The 20,502-nt window shown below is 36.6% G+C and overlaps 1 protein-coding gene across 1 annotated transcript in view; it reads right to left on the bottom strand.

The window, feature by feature from the left end:
* The window catches only part of LOC148941249 (retinal guanylyl cyclase 2-like), a 274,002-nt gene that overhangs the window by 20,051 nt on the left and 233,449 nt on the right, over nt 1–20,502 (bottom strand). Inside the window, exon 8 of the mRNA XM_089104131.1 lies at nt 1,346–1,486. Coding sequence (XP_088960257.1) covers nt 1,346–1,486 — 141 coding nt within the window. The remainder of the gene's footprint in view (nt 1–1,345; nt 1,487–20,502) is intronic.

Genomic DNA, 20,502 nt, shown 5'->3' with positions numbered 1-20,502 from the left:
AAAGTGCAAAAGCTAAGGCCAAGGGTATTTTTTTACAATATTAAAAAGTTTGGAAGAGTAGGAAGATAAGTTTGCATACCAAGATTAAAAAATTGAGACAGGGTCAAGTAGGGTTCTGAAACGTGAGCGCTTCGAAAGGCAGAGGAAGATTTTATTTATATATTCCAGAGGAACCGTCAGGATGACAGAATAATAATATATATGAACAGTAGCAAAAAGTCCTATACTCTCCATTAAAGATTTTTAAAACACATCAATCTAGACCTCTCTTCATGACTCCGCTTCTTCGTGCACGCACAATGACAAATGTTCAGCGCATTACGACGGGCTTGATCTGATTGAATGCTAAGTAGCAACTGAAACTATTGCTGTAACGTACTGGAAACTTCCCGTCAGCGCTATATAATGTTTGTCATTTTTGAACAAACTTACTCCTACTGTCCGTAAATATACTTATGCTGTGGTTAAGATAGTTTCATGTACCTCTTTGACTGACTGCAAGTCAAAGAACAAGCTCTATAAAAAAATTTTGTGCTATCCCCCTTTCAAGGTCTATAATTAAAGAAAGGTTGCGACAGCTAGGACACGTTTTATGAATAAGGGATTACAGATTGCCAAAGACTGCTCTTTTTGGCCATATCTCTGACAACAAACGAAAAGTGGTTCATTCACAAATGCGGAGAGAACAGGTCATGAGGAAGGATTTTAATAAAAATAGGATACTTATGCATTACAGCGACCACACTTAAGCTCTTGATTTGAGTAGAACCGGTTTCTCTGACTGAAATCGGTAATAATTAGCTTTCTTTCAATGAGAAAAACTACGATGCAAGTATAATTTGATTAAATATTTAATACATAGAGATGGTTAGGGTAAGTTATGTTAGGTATTTAACATGATGCGTTCTGGTCGGCCTGCTTACCATAATTTTTCTTCTGCATAATTTTTCATTATATTTTGGTATATTTCATTATGATTAACCTAACTTCACTTCTTGAGTGGGGTCGCTATAATACATAGGTATTGAAATTAGAAGTTTGTGGGAGAGGGTAAAGAGTAAATTTCTGAATAGATTAAGTGGAGGAGGAGCTTGTGCAGCTGTGCTAGCCTTAGGTGGCTTGATGCTGCAGTGAGTTGTTAGTAGTAGTAGTAATAGTATTATATTCCTTTTTGATGCACTATTTTAGCCAAAAGAAATTAATTTTATTTATTTCAAACTAAAAAAACCAGATTTAGGAAGAAAAAAAATGAACCTATCCAAAAATACATTATTCCCAAACAATTTCAAATGTCTTCTCAAAAACTATTCGACAGTTCTTTGAGAACATAGTTCAAAATACTTACAGCATACTTAATATAATTATCATTAAAATTATTCCTTATTCGTAATCCAGCACTACTAGTCCCACTCTTTGGCCTGGAATCAGGAGTCCCAATAGAACGTCTTGAAGATAATACCCCCGAGTGATTTGTTCTCAGAGGAACCTAAAATTAAATTAAAAGATGATATAGTAAAAAATGTTCCTTGAATAGGTAAATAGTGCTATTGCTGGAGGCTCATTGCATCATGAAGTTGTTGTTTTCACTCATTGTTTCTGCCCATAAAGATCATTATTTCTTTGAATTCTTTTTGGAATCAATTAAAACAACAAGGACATGGAAATTCGGTAACTAAAGCTACGCGACACGAAACAAAAATTAAACTTCATCCTTAAAAAAGTCCTGAAACCAGAATCAACATCAAAATATGAGACAGTGAATAAAAGTTTTCGGGTCTCTTCCACCTTTGTAAAACAAAAAGGCAGGATTTACTCAGTTTCTGTAATAATGGTAATTAATACTGGAGCCATATCAACTAAGACCAAAGCCCTACATTCTTGAAACTAGCTAAACGTTACCGAATCCAAAGGTTACCTATCTAAACAAATCCAACGTTTACCTATCGAAACGAAATCCAAAAGTTACCTATCTTATCCCTCATATAACCTTCTATTCAAAAGTCTAATCCGTTTAGGGTACAGTTTGCTTTGAACAGAGCTATTAAAGTATAAGTAATACAAAAACTTATAATATTATTTTCTTAAGGATTCTACGTCAGGTGATTTGTGAATTACTTTGATACTGCAAAGCATTGACTAGGTAGAAACGAACGCAAAAAGAGGGAATATTAGGGTCTCAGTTTTAAAGTAAAGGTATGAATTTTTTCTTCTTTTTTTTCTGGTTGCTTCTGCTTGGATAAATAAAAACAGAAGAAAAGGGTTTAATTTAAATAAATCAGTGGAATAAAACAAAGGATACAAACCGTAAACCTTTAAATAATAAAAATACGACTATTTCGGCTCCACGCCCGGGAGCCTTTTTCAACGGAAAAAAACTGAAGGAAAAAGAAACAATGTTTTTCAAAATCCAAGAAAAAATCCGAAATATTCGGATTTCTTTTTATTATTTAAAGTTTTGTTGTTGTTTTATTCCACTACTTTATTTAAATTAAACCCGTTTTTTCTCTTTTAATTCTTGTAAATGGAGAAGCAGTGTGGTCTAAGAAAGTATCCTCTTCTTGGAAGTAAATTATCATAAAAGCTATATCAAATTTATTTTTCATCTTTTTAAACTATATTTCACACATTAGAGTTTATCAACTCTCTTCTACCCTCACCTTCTCTATAAGAAAGCAGAGGGAAAGTTTATTAAACAGAGATAAAGTTTGTAATTACTGAGAAATCAAACCAATTTAATAACTGACAACCACCACATTTTCTTCTCTAGATTGAGTAGAATTTGAAAGGAAAAAGAGTTTTTGGTGAAGATGTTAGGTTTTTGTTCATCTTTGTTAATGATTAATTTAAAATAAAAGCTTTCCGGAATAGAAGTTTTTACAGAGAAAAGTAAAGGCCATTTTGAACTTAAGATCAGCAGATACAAATACCTGCTAAAATTCAAACTCAAAACGACTAGAAATTACTATTAAAGAATAAATGAAACCTAAGACGAAGAGAAATTAAATAACAATCATAGTAAAAAAAACATAAGTAATAATGTAAATGAAGAAATGAATAAATAAACCCTAAAACGAGTGAAACTTAAATTGAATATACACATAAAGCTTGAAACGAACAAAAATCATTACAAACACGACTTTGGATATCACCTCCATTTGTCACTGTAGAAGTCTAAGGCCTACAGCGTCATTAGTAGTAACCTATCATGAGCTCCTGATTACACTGCGTGCTGCCATCTACAATTTAGTCTTATGCTGACAGTACATAATTTATGCATGTTTTTATGGTTTTTGTCACTGAGAATGAAAAAACAGGATTTTTCTCACTTTGATGTATTTTCATGGTCGATTTATTTGTTGCTCGTCCAGGTGTAATGACACTGGGGGGTGATTTACATAATCGATAGGGGGAATGTATTGATCTAGGGGAGTGAATTTCCGAGATATTGATTGCGTAATCAACTAGGAGAAATGGATTTCTGCCTAACCACCACTGCTGCCATCTACAATTTAGTCTAATGCTGACAGTACATAATTTATGCATGTTCTTATGGTTTTTGTCACTGAGAATAAAAAAACAGGATTTTTCTCACTCTGATGTATTTTCAAGGTAGATTTATTTGTTGTTTTTCTTCCAGGTGTAATGAAACTAGGGGAGATTTAAATAATCTTCCAGGCTTATATAATTTATGCATGTTTTTATGGTTTTTGTCCCTGAGAATGAAAAAACAGGATTTTTCTCACTTTGATGTAATTTCATGGTTTATTGATTCTGATGGTGTCAATGACACCTCTTTCAAGGTCGATTTATTTGTTGTTCGTCCAAGTGTAATGACTCCGGAGTGAAGTTTGCACATGCGCATTAACGGTGGGGAAGAGATATATTGATCTAGGACTCGACTAGGACAAGTGAATTTCTGAGAAATCGATTTACATAATCGGTGGGGAGAATGTTTTGATCCTGGAATGAGAAACAGGATCACGTTTCTCCTTCTCAACCAATCAGGGAGTCGGTTACATATTAGCGAGAGAGGATTGCAGATAATATAAGGAAAGGACTTTTGCTATAATTTCTATTAGTCTGTGAACAGAATTCAAAGGAGTGAGAACAGCTTGACTTTAATCTTCTGGATAAATTTGTGTTGATGATGAGTTGAATGTTTACCCTATTAGAAATTGATAGTGGAGTTTGTTGCAATAATGCAAGAGCACCAAACATTGTGGTGGAAACCACGAGAGGATCACGGCTTTGTCTGAAATGGGATGAGGTATATGCAAGATATGTGATATCCTTCAGCAAATTTAAAATGGAGGATCAATTATGTTTCGCTGCAAAAGTTGATATAGCGCATGTGAATGGACTTCAATGTGCTTTAAGTGCGTTAGTGAAGCATATCGAAGACAATAAAATGTATCGCTAATTGTACATGCTTAGTATTATTGTTGTATTTATTCAATAAAATTGTTTCGAAATGGAAAAAGTCCCTTTTCTTTTTGTTGTTAGAATGTTAGGCTAACAAATCATGGTCAGTCTAGAGTCAGCAGTCAGAGTGAAAGGATTGAAAAATTAATAAAATTTGAGAAAGAGAGAATTAGATCGAATCTGGTGTTTATGGAAAAACATTTGATTTTGGATGATGATTTTCTTGAGTTATCTCTTCAACGCAGGATATTCTCTCGGAGAACACTTGACAATATAATGTAAACTGATTCTCCCCCATTGGACTATTGTATGAAGCTTTGTCGATGTGACTCAAATGCTTATACTCAATTTATTAATATATTAATTGGAACAAAGCAGAATAATATCGTGGATACACTTTTGAAAAGATTGCAATAAATTCAATGTAGATGGCTCCCCCCACCATTCGAAAGAGGTTACGTCACAGAGTTACTCCTCTCCTATTCCTCCACCCTGAATTTATCCATCAGCAGGGACGATCAGTTTCGTTTTAGCTGTGAGAGAGTTGACATCGGAAACCAAAAAAATGTTCTACACATGTCCACTATGCATGTACACTCTTGGCAGTTGGACACAGTGTGAGAATTTCACGATTATTGATGACTATTATGAAAAGTGCAAAAAATGTAATCCTTGTAAATTACATAGAGGCTATGCAGTACAAATTAAGGGATGTAATTCATGTCTTGAAGAGATTTGTGACTCTCACCCTAGAGGATATAGGTGCTCCAATTGTCGCTAGGACAAATGTGTTCAGTGGGAGAATACTTACCCCGCTATGATTGGAAAGAATCTCAAACGTGATTTTAGTTTATTTCTACGAGATTGGTATCGTCATGGATTTAAATTATTCTGGGAGGAAGAATCTGGTCTACGATTCAACTGTTGGGTTAACAAGACAATTTGGCTCCCACGTCATCGTTGTGACAACACTGCCTATTATGACTATAAACCAAGTGATTTTTATTTGTCAGTTACCGAATGTGATTCACCATTTGAAAACACTGTATGTGATATTGCTTCAAATAGACAGATTGAAACTCGTGAATTTCACAATATGAATGTAAATAGTATCATTGACTATGCACAGAGATATGACAAGAGTGAAGTTACATTATACTATAGAAAATGTGACCCTGACTTTGCAACCAATCAAGATTAATGTATAGTGAAACCAAATGATTTTCTAAAATTAGTGTTTTCCGACAGTTGCATATATATCGAAGAAGAAGAAATCTAAAGTGAATATTTAAAGGAATTATTGTATATATAAATTTTATTAATAAGCAAATTCATATACATTTTTTAAGCACTTTACTCTTAGGGCACCGTAATTTATACTGTACAGGTCTGAGAGGATATTTTCACTAGAAAGTCGTTCAGTCGTTGATTGTGACCATAAATGTTGAGAAACTGCTTGTAAGTATAGCCGCGACATCGGAACACAAAATATAGTAGTGCATGGAAGCAACAGCTTTTAGTCACCAGATCCTGCACTCTCCTCCGATTTTGAATAATAGTTTTCCCACTGCTCTCAATATAGTTGCTGATGTGGAGTGTGTAAAATTTATAGGGTGGACCAAGAGGATCAAAAAATTCAATCGTCTTCATTGTTTGAAAGATGCACAGCCAATGACCCGTCAGCACAGTCGACGGACTGCTATTAACAATAATTAAGGTATTGTTGACACTTTGAATTTTTCCAAGAAAGTCCGAGGGCAGACAATAGGATTTATCCTGGGACATGTAGGGATCCTTATTAAATACATTTATTATTTGACTAGTGTTCATGGTGCCAAGTCTAGTAGAATACTACCTTCGGGAGTGGTTTCCCAATAGGTTTCATATTAATTTAGTGAGATTTGTGCAATACTCTCAGCCAATGGGTCGGCAAATGTCCACTCTAAACGCATGCTCTCGGTACGTACCATACACATATCCTGCGTGCCAGACAAATACAATACAATGACACAATGCGTTTTAGCAAACATTTCTTCGGTTATACCATTTTCAAATAGTTGCGAATCATGATCTAGGGTTTGCATGATCAACTCATACAATGTTCTATAGGATTTATCAAAATATAGATTGTAGAGTGGGATACCGTTTACTTTGCACACAAGAGATGAAAGTCCAAACATTTGAAATTTATGTGGGCATCCAGTGCACGATCCGATTGTACTGGCGCTTTTTACAAATGCCAAAGCGAGTTTTGACGGAATTTCGCCATTGATAAAGGATTAGTCGGTGAAGGTCTGTGACCCCATGGTAATATGACGTTGATTGGTGATTTTATGAGGAACAAGTAGTTTAATATTATTTCCACTGGCTCTCAGTTTTTCCACTGCCAAAGCAACAGAACTTATGACTTGTTGTTTGCGTACATGAAGTATTGCCGAGGTGAAGGAGAGAGTTACATCAGGATTGGCAGCAAGTTATTTTCTCAATATGAAATTGGATGGTGCAAGCGTCAGTTTTATTTCCACTTTAATAATGGGTGGTAGCCATTGGGGTATATTAAATATTTCATGATATATTGTTCCAACTAGATGTAATTCGCTAGTTGTAGCATTTTTAAGTTCATCTGTACTATCAGTATTAGTAATATATTCATATCCATTGGAGGTGCCTCTCAATTCCTTGTATGACTTGGGTGTCATCAGCATGAATTGCTTATAGCTTGTATAATTTGAGAGATTGTTGCTTGTGCTCTCCAGCGTGCCATTGATGTAGACACTGTTTTGACGAAATAGATTATGTAATATACAATTTTCATAGGATATTCCATCGGCCCGTATTGGCAATGTATTATCAGTTTTCCGGACTTTCACTTGTAAAACTATAAATGTCGAAGACATATCCATAAAGTAGTCTTCATTGGAATAAATTTGAAAGTGGATGTTATCGGAGAGGGGCTGTTGTGGATAAAATTGTTCATAGTATCCATGCTTGACACTCACATCAACATTTTCTGCATTGAATAGATTCAATGAGGCGGTGATTGAAGGTTGGGAATCCTTATTGCGGTAGGTAGGACATCTTAGGAAAAGAAATCTAGTTTCGATCTAACAATTCTCTTCCTGGGCCTTCTTCTTCTGTTTACAGTCCGTGTCGGCTTTTTCCTTCTTCTCTCTGACAGGGGTGATGTCTTTCATTTCTGACCTGAGTAGAGACTGATGAGTGATGCAGTGTTTCTCGATAATTTTAAACCTTCTCCATTTTGTTTTAATCTCTCGCCAAGAGTTCGCACACTGGACCTGAGATTTTACGAAGTACTTTTTTTTAAAATCCTTGCCAGAGCCCCAATCGTATAGTGTAGAGGAAGCAAAATCTGTTGCAGCCGGTACAATATTTTTTCTAGCCAGTGGTAGCGAAGAGCGAAACAGATTAGCAAACCAACTGCCAAGACCATAGCCAGACATTGACGAGCGACCTTTGTAATAGTCCATTCCATTGCCCTGTTGTCTTGGGCCAAGAGTATTAACATAGCAGTCAATATTAGGACAAATAAATACCCCTTTTCTATTATTAGACATCTTGTTTTTGAATAATGGGAAGAGAATGGCCAATAATCATAGCTACCCCCTTTGAAATTACTAGAAGATCACCTAATTGAGTTCTTAGTCTCAGCTAACTGAGTTCCAAATAGGAAGTGTTTACGGGAATATACTGAAGATGCTTTATATTGTAGTGGTGAAAATGTTCTTGATTGATTTTTCGTTCAAGAAACCGTAGGAGGGGAACATTGGTATTGCCAACTCGAGATGTTTCCACAAATGAAGCGTAGAGAAATATACAAGTGTCCTTGGAGAAGGCAGGCGGGTAGTCTGCAAAAACGAAATTAGTGTTTCCAGCACTTTTACCATTGATTATATTGAGCTAAAAGACAAGAACATCCTTTAGATTATGATTGAGAATAACCTTTTCATTGGCAACAGGTGAACTATTGTAGATCTTACCCTTATCTTTTGGATGTTGAAATAGAAAGCCCCTTTTTTACGAACGAAAATTATTCTAGTTATGAAACGACATACATCGATCATTAAGGTGAACTGTTCGTCTGGTATTTCAATGTGAGGATTGCTCGACCAATTTATCTTTTGAATTTATTCTTGATCACCTGAGGGTGGTGGCACATCATAGGGCCTAATTTTTATTTCATATTTACGATCTTTTCTCAGGATGTTGTAGGTATTTTTGAGAATACAGTCGACAAGAGCCACTTCATACTTTCCGTCAAATTTGATGGTGGGAGTGAGTTTTGTCCAAAAATCACTTGTTCTATTCAAGTCATTGTAAAGAGGATCAGAAACATTGGACATGAAAGTCACATAGAAATCATTGGGCATTGTTAATGTCTTCAGCACTGACCCAAGAATCAAAATCAGAGTTGTATCCTAGCCAGCGAACAAGCAACTGTCTCTTGCCCATACGAGTACGAACCTTTAATATCTTTTCAATTTGATAAATTTCACTTGTGTTTCTAACTTTTTGCAGTTCGTATTCATAAAAACCGCCGAAAATCTCATCATCTTTGGCGTCTCGCAGTCGATATGTCGTGGGTTCGGTGTCCAGGATTTTGGACACTTTTAAAAGTTCAGTGCTCCATAAATAATTCCCCTTTTCAAAAATATTGGTGGTTCGATTAATTCGAACAGTATCACCAACATTGAATTTCTCCTTTTTCTTCTTCTTCTCATTACCACCATTGGAATATTGCTTTAGAAAAGCATCAAATGTACTTTCACTGCAATGAACTTCCCGAGGGCTTGAGTTGGACAGAGATCGATGGGGTCGATGGTTGTATATCCGCTTGATTTTATCTAAATCATGAATAAAAGCAGGGGTATTTTTCAGTGTACAATATCTTAAAATTAATAGACGAATCATTCTAATCAATCGTTCAGCCAATGCAGCCTTTATCGAACTGTGACTATGATAAAGTGTTGTATTATATTTGAATAGAACCTTTTGCACATGAGGATTAACAAATTCGCTACCACGATCCGATTGAATTTTTCTATAGCAATTCTGCTCGAGAATACTTTCAATGACCTGAGCAACTTCAACACCTCTCTTTGACCGTAATGGAATGGCATAGGCATAGCGACTAAAGACACTAATTTCCACCAGAATATATTTGTAGGGTGCATTGTGAAGTCGTTGAATCGCATCTAAAGTTAAAAAATCAGTTTGCATTGTATGCAGAGGGAAAAAGGCTTTAGTTTGTCGATATTGTTTGCCACGAAGCCTGCGATTCCGATGCAGTGTGTAACTCGGTTGATTCTGTAGATACTCTTTTGCTTTTTTTAATGTGCTGCCAGAAGCAACTTTAGAAAGCGTTTTTAGGGGAACTTAAACTTCCCGCTTCACCAATATTTTCATAGACATGTTTCAGAACCAGAACCATTTTGAACGCAAACAAGTAGTGTAATGTCTACTCCCCTTTTGCACACTGGAGGGTGAATCAATTCGTCTTCGCTTTTGACTAGCAGCCACAGGTGTTATAAAATAAGTGGTGCTGCTGCTGCTAGTATTTTCAAATATTGAGTCTTCTTCTTTTTTAAATGGTGTTGGCGTTGTTGGAGGACTATATTCTCTTAGTTTCTTTAGAATTTGCTAATTGCCAATAAGACTTTTGGGATAGTTTGATACATTTAGAAAGATGTATAGATTATTGTCAAATGATAAGTCCTTTACGATTCGTCACCATATCACAAATTAAATCAACTAGATTATAACGTTTTCCCTGAATTATAATTCGTATCCCTGCGCTGTCGACTTGAACTTGATGATCATCACCACAAGTTTCCAACATGAGATATGATAATACTCTTTTACTCTGTTCTCGATAGAGCACTGGCAATAGGTTTCCAATTTTCGATACAATTGAATTCAATTCCTTCTCCTTTGATTGCAGTGCTGCTGCAGATTAATCACGAGATGTTTCCTGTTGGTAGGGATATATGACGGTGACGGTGGCGGGTCTCTCACGGTATTGTCTATGTTTGTCCACACGTCGCAAAGCATCTTGAAGTAAAAGCAGTTTTTTGTCATCAGCAATATTCTCATCATTAATAAATTTGCTTAGATTGTCTTCAAAATGTTCGACGGGCGAGAAGAAAAATTCAAAAGGTGTCAATTTATAGGGTTTAGCAATTCTCTAGAGAAAACTGTTTACAAATCCTGAAATTATTGGTAGTATAAGTGTAAAAAAGCTTCTGCCCGCTTGAAGGAGACGTTTTCTTTTAAAAATTTTTCCCTTGTTTTTGAAAGCCAAGGCGCATACAGTGAAACGATGTTGCTTTGTCTGTTGTCTAACACCTTCTGGCAAGTTCAGATATTAGATTAATGAAATCATTGTCAACACCATGTTTGAGTATAGCCTTCCTGAGTGGAGGTTTTGAAGTGCCTAAAACGGAAAATAAATGCCGTTGTTCGTTTAGTTTCTTCAGTGTCATAATGGCAACTAATAGCCTTTTCTACTGTTCACCGGAAGATATACTGTAATTTCTTTGTCGAAAATATCGGTGACTACACGTAGATCCTCGGATGTACTCTGATTAAGATCTAGAAAAATGGAGTCGTAGGGCTTATTTGTCGCCTGAGTGTACGCTGACAGCAGAAATATAGGGGCGCCTGGATATATTTGCTTATTGAGAGTTATTAGTGAGCTAGAATCACGAACAACTCGATAGATAATATAGATGGTGCAATTCAAAGCAAGGGTTCGCATACGTTTGCTCTGATGAAACAGATTGTGTAGAACTAGGGTTATGGAAATCTGTTCATGATGAGAGCGAACAGTGAACAGCTGTAGCATTTCCTGTGAGAACTGGTCAATGGATTCAGCCAAATCATCAATAATTAACCACGAGTTTTGTACAAGACTCCTGAAAAACTTATGTTTCCGCACGAATTCTTTTGGCATGGTTCAAAAGTTAGTCTTCACTTTATTTTATGACTCTTGCCACGTAATATAGCAAAAGGATATTTTCTTTGGTTTTTACGAGATTATTCTACTATACTCTTGAATTGTCTTAGTTAAAAGTGTCGTTTTCACTGACATTGATAGACCACACAGAAACAATCCGAAGGTTGTTTTAAATTGATACATGCTGCTGCTGCTGTTGACAAAAATCGGACTACAACTAACTGTAAATCATACTTGTCAAGTAAATAAGTAGTAGTAATAACTTTCCCATAGATCTATCTAGTAGGTTAATAAAAACAACAAAAACAATATTTCATGGTCATTTATTTGACATGAAAACACTATCTGTTCAAACATGAACAACATAAAAAACACTTGTTCAAACATTATTAACATGAAAAAAAATACACTTCTGTTCAAACATGAAGAGCATAAAAAAGCACTTCTGATCAAACATGAAGAACAACATTTATTAAGATAAAAAACAGTTCTGTTCAAACATGAACAACATTTATTATCAAAACACTGAGGTTCAAACACGAACAACAATAACACTTTATGTACTTATTGTCAAACTTATTGTCAAAAACACTTTTTTTTGTTCAGCATCACTATTTGTACATTAGCACACTTTTTGTACCACAACACCTGAAAATAAACACGAACATGAACTTAAAATAGCACAGTTGAATATTATGAGTTTAAAGGGACCCCCAACCCCCCGGGAGCCGCGGGACCAAAGGCGGGGCCGAAATCCGGCCGCGGGCAGGACCCCCCACCCCCGGGGGCGCTGTGGAAAAAACTGTCTACAATAGTCGCCGTCACTGCTGCTGCTGCTGTTACAGGTTGGGTTAGGTTGGGTTAGTTAATTTATTGATAGGTTAGGTTGGGTTAGAGTCAAACTCAGGTTAATTTATCCAGACCAAGTTGATTGCGATAGTCTATGCATTCAACCTGGTCTGAAATACGGTAGTGGCCATGTGGCAGTACACTTACACCATTCTCGAGCACATAGACTTTGTCAGATATACATGGCATTGCTTTCTTTTCCACTCTTACAGTATAATTTTTATACTGTACAGAGCGAATTGCAAGAACTTGTGTTCTCGGCACTAGGTTACTCTCTACACAGCCTCTGTACACGCTCATGTTGAAATTGCTCTTTACAAAATGTGTAGGCACCCCTTAACACGCCTGCTTTACATTCCTATTATGAGTTTCCACGCAATAAAGTTTAGGACCCAGGAACACCCCCTTGGATATTAAATCACTCCCTGTCTCTGATTTTAACATTAGTAGTTGGTTGGGGGCTTGACGTTTCACCAACTCGGGGTAGAGGGACGGATTCCAGTTGGTTAAATCCATCCGCGAGCTGATGTGTTCCCCATTTTCTAAATCTCTCCATAAATCCACGGTTTTTACCTTTAACAGCAGAGAATCTGTATCCCAATAGTAAACTTTAACCTCCCCCTCCGGGGGCCATTGCATCTTGCACACATTTTAAAAAAAACGACAACATGAGCTTTTTGGAAATTTCCAGTACTGAACTACCTCCTGCTATATTCTTGTTCAGTACCACATTTCGTTTTTTCCTGTGTAGAAGAACCATGCCAGCCTCTATGCTCGTGAACTTTGTAAAATTGGGGTCAGCAATAATCCGTGCACACTCTTGAGGGTCAGTAACAACGTCGAAACGAGTTCTGTTCCGTACGCTTTCACACATTTTGCCAAACGCTGATTTAGAATGAGTTTGTACATTTCCTTCTCTACTTTACTGTTTGTCCGAGAGCGTTTATCAACAAAAGTGTCGATAAACGTCTTTCAGTAGGGTTTCTGACTGAATTGCAGGACCCTATGTATTTTGGTGACCTTGAAACCATTGTTCACCATCCAGTGCAAAAGCACATGATGAACAACGATATTCTCTTTAGGGTCCAGATCTGCCATCGGGTTTTTTGCTTAGAGGGGGTCCAGTGCATCCCCATATTCTCAACCAATGATCGATTATAGGGGCTCAGTGAGTCCCTGGTCACTGGTTGATTGATACAGGGAAAAACAAAATCTCTGACTGAATTTTGAAGCACCAATGGAATGTGCCCGTCAATTTCAAAGAACCATCCTTGTGGCCCATTGTCCTTGATGGTGTTATTGTCGGGGAACTCACAAGGATTCTTGAGCCATTGATAGTTCCCACATGGCAAAGAGTAGTTAGACATTTCCGAGGGGTACAATGAGTTCATGTCAAAGAACACTGCATTTGACTTTACAACGGTGCTGTTTTGTCCGCTTGGATCGGTTGTCAAAACGCGATCCCCATGAAAAACATACCAACCCCGCATTAATATTTATACACAAAGGTGTTGATCCATATCACTTATTAAGCCTATATCCTCCCTACTAATTTTTAAAATGAAGTCCATCACCAAATGTGGTGTGGAAAAATAATAGCCTATATCTAGTCCAAACTCTGAATAGATTTGGTCTGTGTTCTTGCAGACTATGTCTAACAGAGTTAAAACATCACTGGCCAAGTACATTTTACAATAATCCCACCCATTTTTACAATTCCCCTTAGACCACACCTTCTTGGCAAACTCAGATTCCTCGGATGTGCATTCACTGTTGGTGAGTGAATTATAGAAAACTTTAATTGGAGGTAGTTTCACCTGGCTTAAGCGAGTGCCAGAAGAGTAATAGTCGTATGCATATACACCTTTACAGGTCAATAGGTCATATATTTCACTGTCTGGAAAGTGCTGTTTAAGCAAAGGAAAACTATCAAAATTGTCGCTTTTCTGCACTTGAATCAATTGACTCAATGCCTTGGGAAAAAAACTAAAAGAATCTAAAAACCTGATTTTATTCCAGCATATGTGCCCATTATTTACTACCTGCCATTTCAACTCGAGAAGCACCAACTTCTCGGCCGATTTGGGAATGATGCTATAGGTAAATGAATTATTTACCCATGGACTATCTACTCCCCCTCCCTCCCTGTGCATACGTGCTAGTACCGGTAAAATAAATTTTAAATCATAATTTGAATTATGAATAAAAACTGGAATAAAAAACTGCTGGCTAACGTTTAAGTTAGACGATTGATGCGCTACCCCTCTAAAATTAATACCCCAAGAGGATATTTCCTGACACAAGTGATTGTGATCTCTGACTTTCCCCTTACCCCCTCTTTTACCTTTCCCCTTATCCCCCTCTTAAAACTCCCCCTTACAAAGCCAACATATTTTTTGAATTTTAATCGCGAGACGATCCTCTGCAGACAACACCATAGGGTAATGCGTATTTCTCAAACGAGAAATAGCACCATTAGCGGTGCCAATTAATTTAGTGCCCTGACCATACACTCTCCCTCATCCAACGTTTCAACTCTTTCTGACAACTGCATAGTGTTAGAACTGTCTCTTTGCGCATGGGCGTAGGAGACTGCAGTAGCTTGATGTTCTTTGATTCGGTTTGGAGATCGAGGATCGTTCACCTCCACTAACTTCGCTTCAAAATCCAACAGGATTTTATTGCTCTGGAGGAGGGTGTTTTGAAAATTTTTAAAACGTAAAATGGCCCTATCACCTGAAACCGTTTCCACTGACTGGTAGCCATGCCGTCTACAGTGTTTCATATGATTTTGTAACTTTCATTCTGTCCAAAACCGTGATAGGCATATTAGACAGTAGAAACGTGTCCCCCTAGTCTTACCCTCGAACAGAACTCTACTAATGTCTGTAATTGGGTTAAAATGGCCAATTGAATTGGGGTCACTAGGTGGTGTGTACAACAGCCATACCCAGTGTTTGACCAATTCAATCGACGGACCCCTTACTGGGAACACCACCCCCTTCTTTTTAGAGCAAACCCCATCTTCAAATTCAGTTTCATACTGAACCACAGTAACGCCGATATTTAAATGGACATTGGCCCTTTCAAAAATATCAATAGATCTTAGCGTTACTGGGTATTTCCCCTCTAAACACGAAAAATCTACAATGGGAAAATCGGACCCCTCCTTCCCATACACAGCCCAATGATCTAAATTCGTCTTTGAAGCGTCACGTGCTAGAGGCTCAAATGCTGATATGAGGAAAGCGTACTTGAAAGGTTTTTGATCTGTTTCGAAACAGATCCACTGGACGCCTTGACAACCTTCTAAATCATGATTATTTTTTAAAACAGTTGACCCCTCCCCATGCCCCCCGCTTAAAATAGATTCTTTCTTGGATTTACAGTTATGAAATCTTAAATTTTCAACAAATAAAACTCCATACCCCCTTCCGGTTTCGGTATAATTATCGAGATGCTCAATAATGTGACCTATCCACTCGGAGAAAACACTTTCAAAATTCTCTAAATTGAGATAGACCACTCACATCTCGGTATGTACATAATTATGGTACACCTTACTTTTCCCCTCATTTAAATAAAACACTTTTAAAACAATAGAAACCTTAATTGAATCCCTACCCCTCCTCACAACTGAATTTGGTTTTCTAGCAGTGCACGAATTCTATCTACATAGTCATGAACAATTTCTACCCTTTCAAACACAAAATTACCACCCAAAAGCGAATTAAATTGGTCTCCAAAGGTTGTAGTGTAGACAACTATTGTATTTATAATTGTTTTTGATAGTTGAAACTCAGGGAATGGTGTCAAATGGATATTACCCCCCTCCTCCACCTCCTCCCCCTCCTCTTGGATATTATTATCACCACCTCCTCCCCCACATTGTTCAATAATAGGACTATGGGAAGCCACTTCAGTTTTTTGAAGTGGAAGTATGTTATCAGTGGGGGGAGGGTTCCCTGTTAATTCCCGGGTAAAATCCTCTAAAAGCTCTAGTGTGTTTGGACTTAGCAAAGGTATGTCACCCTGCTCAACTGTGGTATAATCAACATTAAAATAATCACTTAAAAAATCGTTAGTATTAAACGGTATTTCATTAACGATACCTTGATGTGACATTTCACTGTCACAAAACTCCCCAGGCATATCTTCTCCTTCTCCAACTGACGAACAGGGGGGAGATCGGGAATATGGAATCAGAACAACCTATAAAAGAAAAATAGCTTATTTTCAAAGTGTCCAAATCACCCCTATTATAAAAAAATTGATTATTATTTAAAAAGGCGCTTAGCAGTTCATTTAGTTCCCTACTCTATATATATTCTGAAAGTTCCAACTTAATACAATCTAAAAGATGATATTGAAGGTTTTGATTTTGCTCAAACAACTCCTCAAAAAATAATTCATATTAAAACTTTATCTGCTTTTAAAAAACCACGGTCTTTACTTGATAGCCTAACTCTTTCCGATAGAGAATGGTTTTTAAATAAAAGCAGTTTATAACGTAAAGATTACGATAATTGACCTGATTTAAAAGGGGGAACAATTTCTTTTAGTATCTCTGACACGCTTTTACTGTGATGAAATGAATTGATTGTTGAAAGGCCCCTTAAAACTATAATATTCTAGCGAAAAATAGCATTTTGAGTTTCAAATGGTGAGATAACAGTAAACTAGAAATTAGCGAAAGATATTATTATGAGGTTGAAAAATAGCGAAGATGCCTACAGTGGGCAGAGAAAATAGGAAAGATTAAAAGAAGAGCGGTTTCTTTGACAAGCCAAAAAAAATACATTATATTTAGATATCTCTGAAAGAGCGGGGGGGCAGAGAAATTTAAAACAAGGGGTTGGGAATTATAGAGAAAATAACATTTTTAATATCTCTGACACACACTTTTACAGTGTTGAAAAATAGTGAAAAGAAAAGACTAAAAAAACATTGGAAGAAATAAATAGATATTTCTATAACCAGGTCAAAAATGCTTACATTTTTATATTTCGGCTGTAGTTGAGTGCTTGAAGGCCCTGGCGAAGCATGCTGGAGGGCAACCTTTTGAGCTTGTGTAGGTGGGGTAGCTCTTGAAGGGCCAGGCAACGCATGATGGAGGATGGACAGGCCGCAGCGTTACATTCTTGTGCAGATTGGGCTGCGACTTGTGCAGTAGGGCCAGTGACAGTATGGACTTGGGCAGGCAAAACTTGTTTGGGGGGCTTCGGCCAGCGACCATACTGCACAACTGTCGCCTTCGCAGGGGTTTTATTATTACCCCTTGCTCTCTTTTCAGGTGGAGGGGACATACATTCTTCATAATTTGCCTTAAAAATAAGAGAAAAAATTTAGTAATGAAATAATTTTTCCCTTTTTACAGAAGAAAATTAGTACCCCCAACCCCCTAACCATAATTTTGTCTAGAAAATATTTATCGCAAAGAAGCCCCCCTCCCCCCATTTTCAGTAAAGCAAACAGTAAAATTTACGAGAAATATACTATGCATGGAAATCATACGTTTTTATTGCACAACTTGTGTGAAAAATAAAAGTTGACAATCCCTAGTTTGTAGCCTTAGGATAGACATCAATGTCTCTATTTTTACCATTTAGAAATTTTTTTAAATCTTCCCGTCTATAGGCTTTAAAATAGATAAATGATTGTTAACCCAGCAGCTTATAGGCTTAAAATTTACGATCTTAGACGTAAATGCTATTCAATTTACACATAATAAAGCTATGTATTCTTTTTCTTAGAAATCCCGGCCCCTTACTTTTCACGTGAAGAAACACTTTGTTTTCGCTTTACAATGAAGGTGTTAGAATTGAGGCATTGCTCCCCCCTTTTTACATAATGCCATAAAAAAATATCGTTAGACCATAATTTTGGAAATAAGTCGTTTCTTTACTTCCATACAGGTTGTGAACCCACAAGCTTAATTATCGCAATCTCTTTTTGCTTGAAACTGTTTTTAATTTGACGGGAAAAACAAAGCATTTTGATCTGTGAAACCTTTTGGTTAAACCATTAACGTAAGGATTGAGAGGGCGGATATACTTTATAAGGGTGACAGTAATTATCAGCTAATTAAATAATTGCGGAAATGTTTGTCAAGTTAGCGGCTTAATAGCTAAGGGATTGACAGAAAGTTGGCTGTCACTTTTAGATAGGCTTACAGAATGAATAAATTTATCAAAAACAGAATTATTTCCAATGGAAGAATTAAAGTCATAAACTGAGAGGGGTGTGGATGGGGGAGGTTAGGTTTACAAGGTAAAAAAGAACATACTTTAAGCTTTCTAGCGAGTATAAACATCACATAGAGGAGTTTGTATTGTGGGGGGAGGGGGGGGTTACCTGAATTTGAATTTACTGGAGGTTAGGTTACTATTTAAAATGATTTTATTTGAAAATTTACTAAACAGAACTCACATTGTAAATCGCTGTAGCCAAGGCTTCTAGCACATCACTAATTTCCAATGCTCTATCCATTGTGTCTTGGAACTTTCTGAATGTTTAATCACAACGCATATCCTTTATATACGAAATCTCAAGGGTTAATTGTATTTTAATGGTAAACCATATGTAATCGACTCTCTGATTGGCTTAGAATGAGATGTAACCGACTCCCTGATTGGCTTAGAAGGAGACATGTGATCCTGTTTCCCGTTATCGGATCAAAACATTCTCCCCAGCGATTATATAAATCAATTTCTCGAAAATTTACTTCCCCTTCGAGTTCCAGATCAATACTTCTCTTCCCACTGTTAATGCGCATGTGCAAACTTTGTCCCAGAGAAAATACACCTGGACGAACAACAACAACAAGTAAATTCCCCTCGAATCGATCAACACGTTCCCTTCGATTATGTAAATCAAGTTTTCGGAAATTCTCTCCCCTAGATCAATACATTCCCCATCGATTATGTAAATCACCCCCAGTGTCATTACACCTGGACAAACAAAAACAAATAAATCGACCTTGAAAATACATCAAAGTGAGAAAAATCCTGTTTCTTATGCTCAGTGACAAAAACCATAAAAAAAGCATAAATTATGTACTGTCAGCATTAGACTAAATTGTAGATGGCAGCAGTGGTGGTTACGCAGAAATCCATTTGTCCTAGTCGATTACGCAATCAATTTCTCTGAAATTCACTCCCCTAGATCAATATATTCCCCCAAGCAATTATGTAAATCACCCCTCAGTGTCATTACACCTGGTCGAACAACAAATAAATCGACCATGACAATACGTCAAAGTGAGAAAAATCCTGTTTTTTCATTCTCAGTGACAAAACCATAAAAACATGCATAAATTATGTACTGTCAGCATTAGACTAAATTGTAGATGGCAGCACACAGTGTAATCAGGAGCTCATGATAGGTTAATACTGTCATTGGTGCTTTATTGAAAACAAATAGTATTATAGATATTTTCTTTTGTACCTAATTTTGAAAATAAACATTAAACTTCTAGTAAAATTTTGAACTGATTAGCTTTCAGCAATTAATATCATTGTACATCAAATATTCAGTCTAATTTATTAGTTTTTTCTAAATTTGTTCAAGACGAATATAGCTTCACTACAACAAGAGTTTGGATACTGCCCCCTTCCTTAACTGTAAAAACCTAAGGTCTACTTCGTCATTAGAGTTTCACTGAAAACGAATTATATTGCAAATGTTTACTTTTCCAGCTCTTACAGCCTTGAAAATGGAAATAAATTGAAATAAAATACTTGAACTGATGGATCTTTCAACAATTAATATCATTATATATAAAATATTCAATTTTATTTTGTTTATACTTTCCAAGAGTAGAAAGGCCCCTATTGATACAAACAGCACCACGTGGTTTATGGTTTTCTCAGTGAGAATGAAAAAACAGAATTTTTCTCACTTGAAAAACCATGAATTTTGTCACTTTTATGGTTGTTTTCATGGATGGTTATGTGTGTTGGTCGATTTATTTGATGTTTTTCTCGGATGTCAACATCAAATTATGGATGTTTTATGGTTTTTGTCAGTGAGAATTTGAAAAACATGAATTTTCTCACATTTATGTCTGTTTTAATGGTTTTTGTCACTGAGAATTTGAAAAACAGGGACATTATCACATTTATGTATGTCAACAGCAATTCATGTCTGTTTAATGGTTTTCTCAGTGAGAATGGACATGCTTGACGTGAATGCTATGGGATTGTTTGGCTAGCCTGGTCTGAGAACTTGATTTACATAATCGCTAGGGGAAATTATTG

This window comes from Artemia sp. Qi Xiang Cuo, chromosome 18 (assembly GCF_049724085.1).
Source record: "Artemia sp. Qi Xiang Cuo chromosome 18, ASM4972408v1, whole genome shotgun sequence".
Classification (NCBI taxonomy): domain Eukaryota; kingdom Metazoa; phylum Arthropoda; class Branchiopoda; order Anostraca; family Artemiidae; genus Artemia; species Artemia sp. Qi Xiang Cuo.
This window is presented reverse-complemented; position numbering and strand designations above follow the sequence as displayed.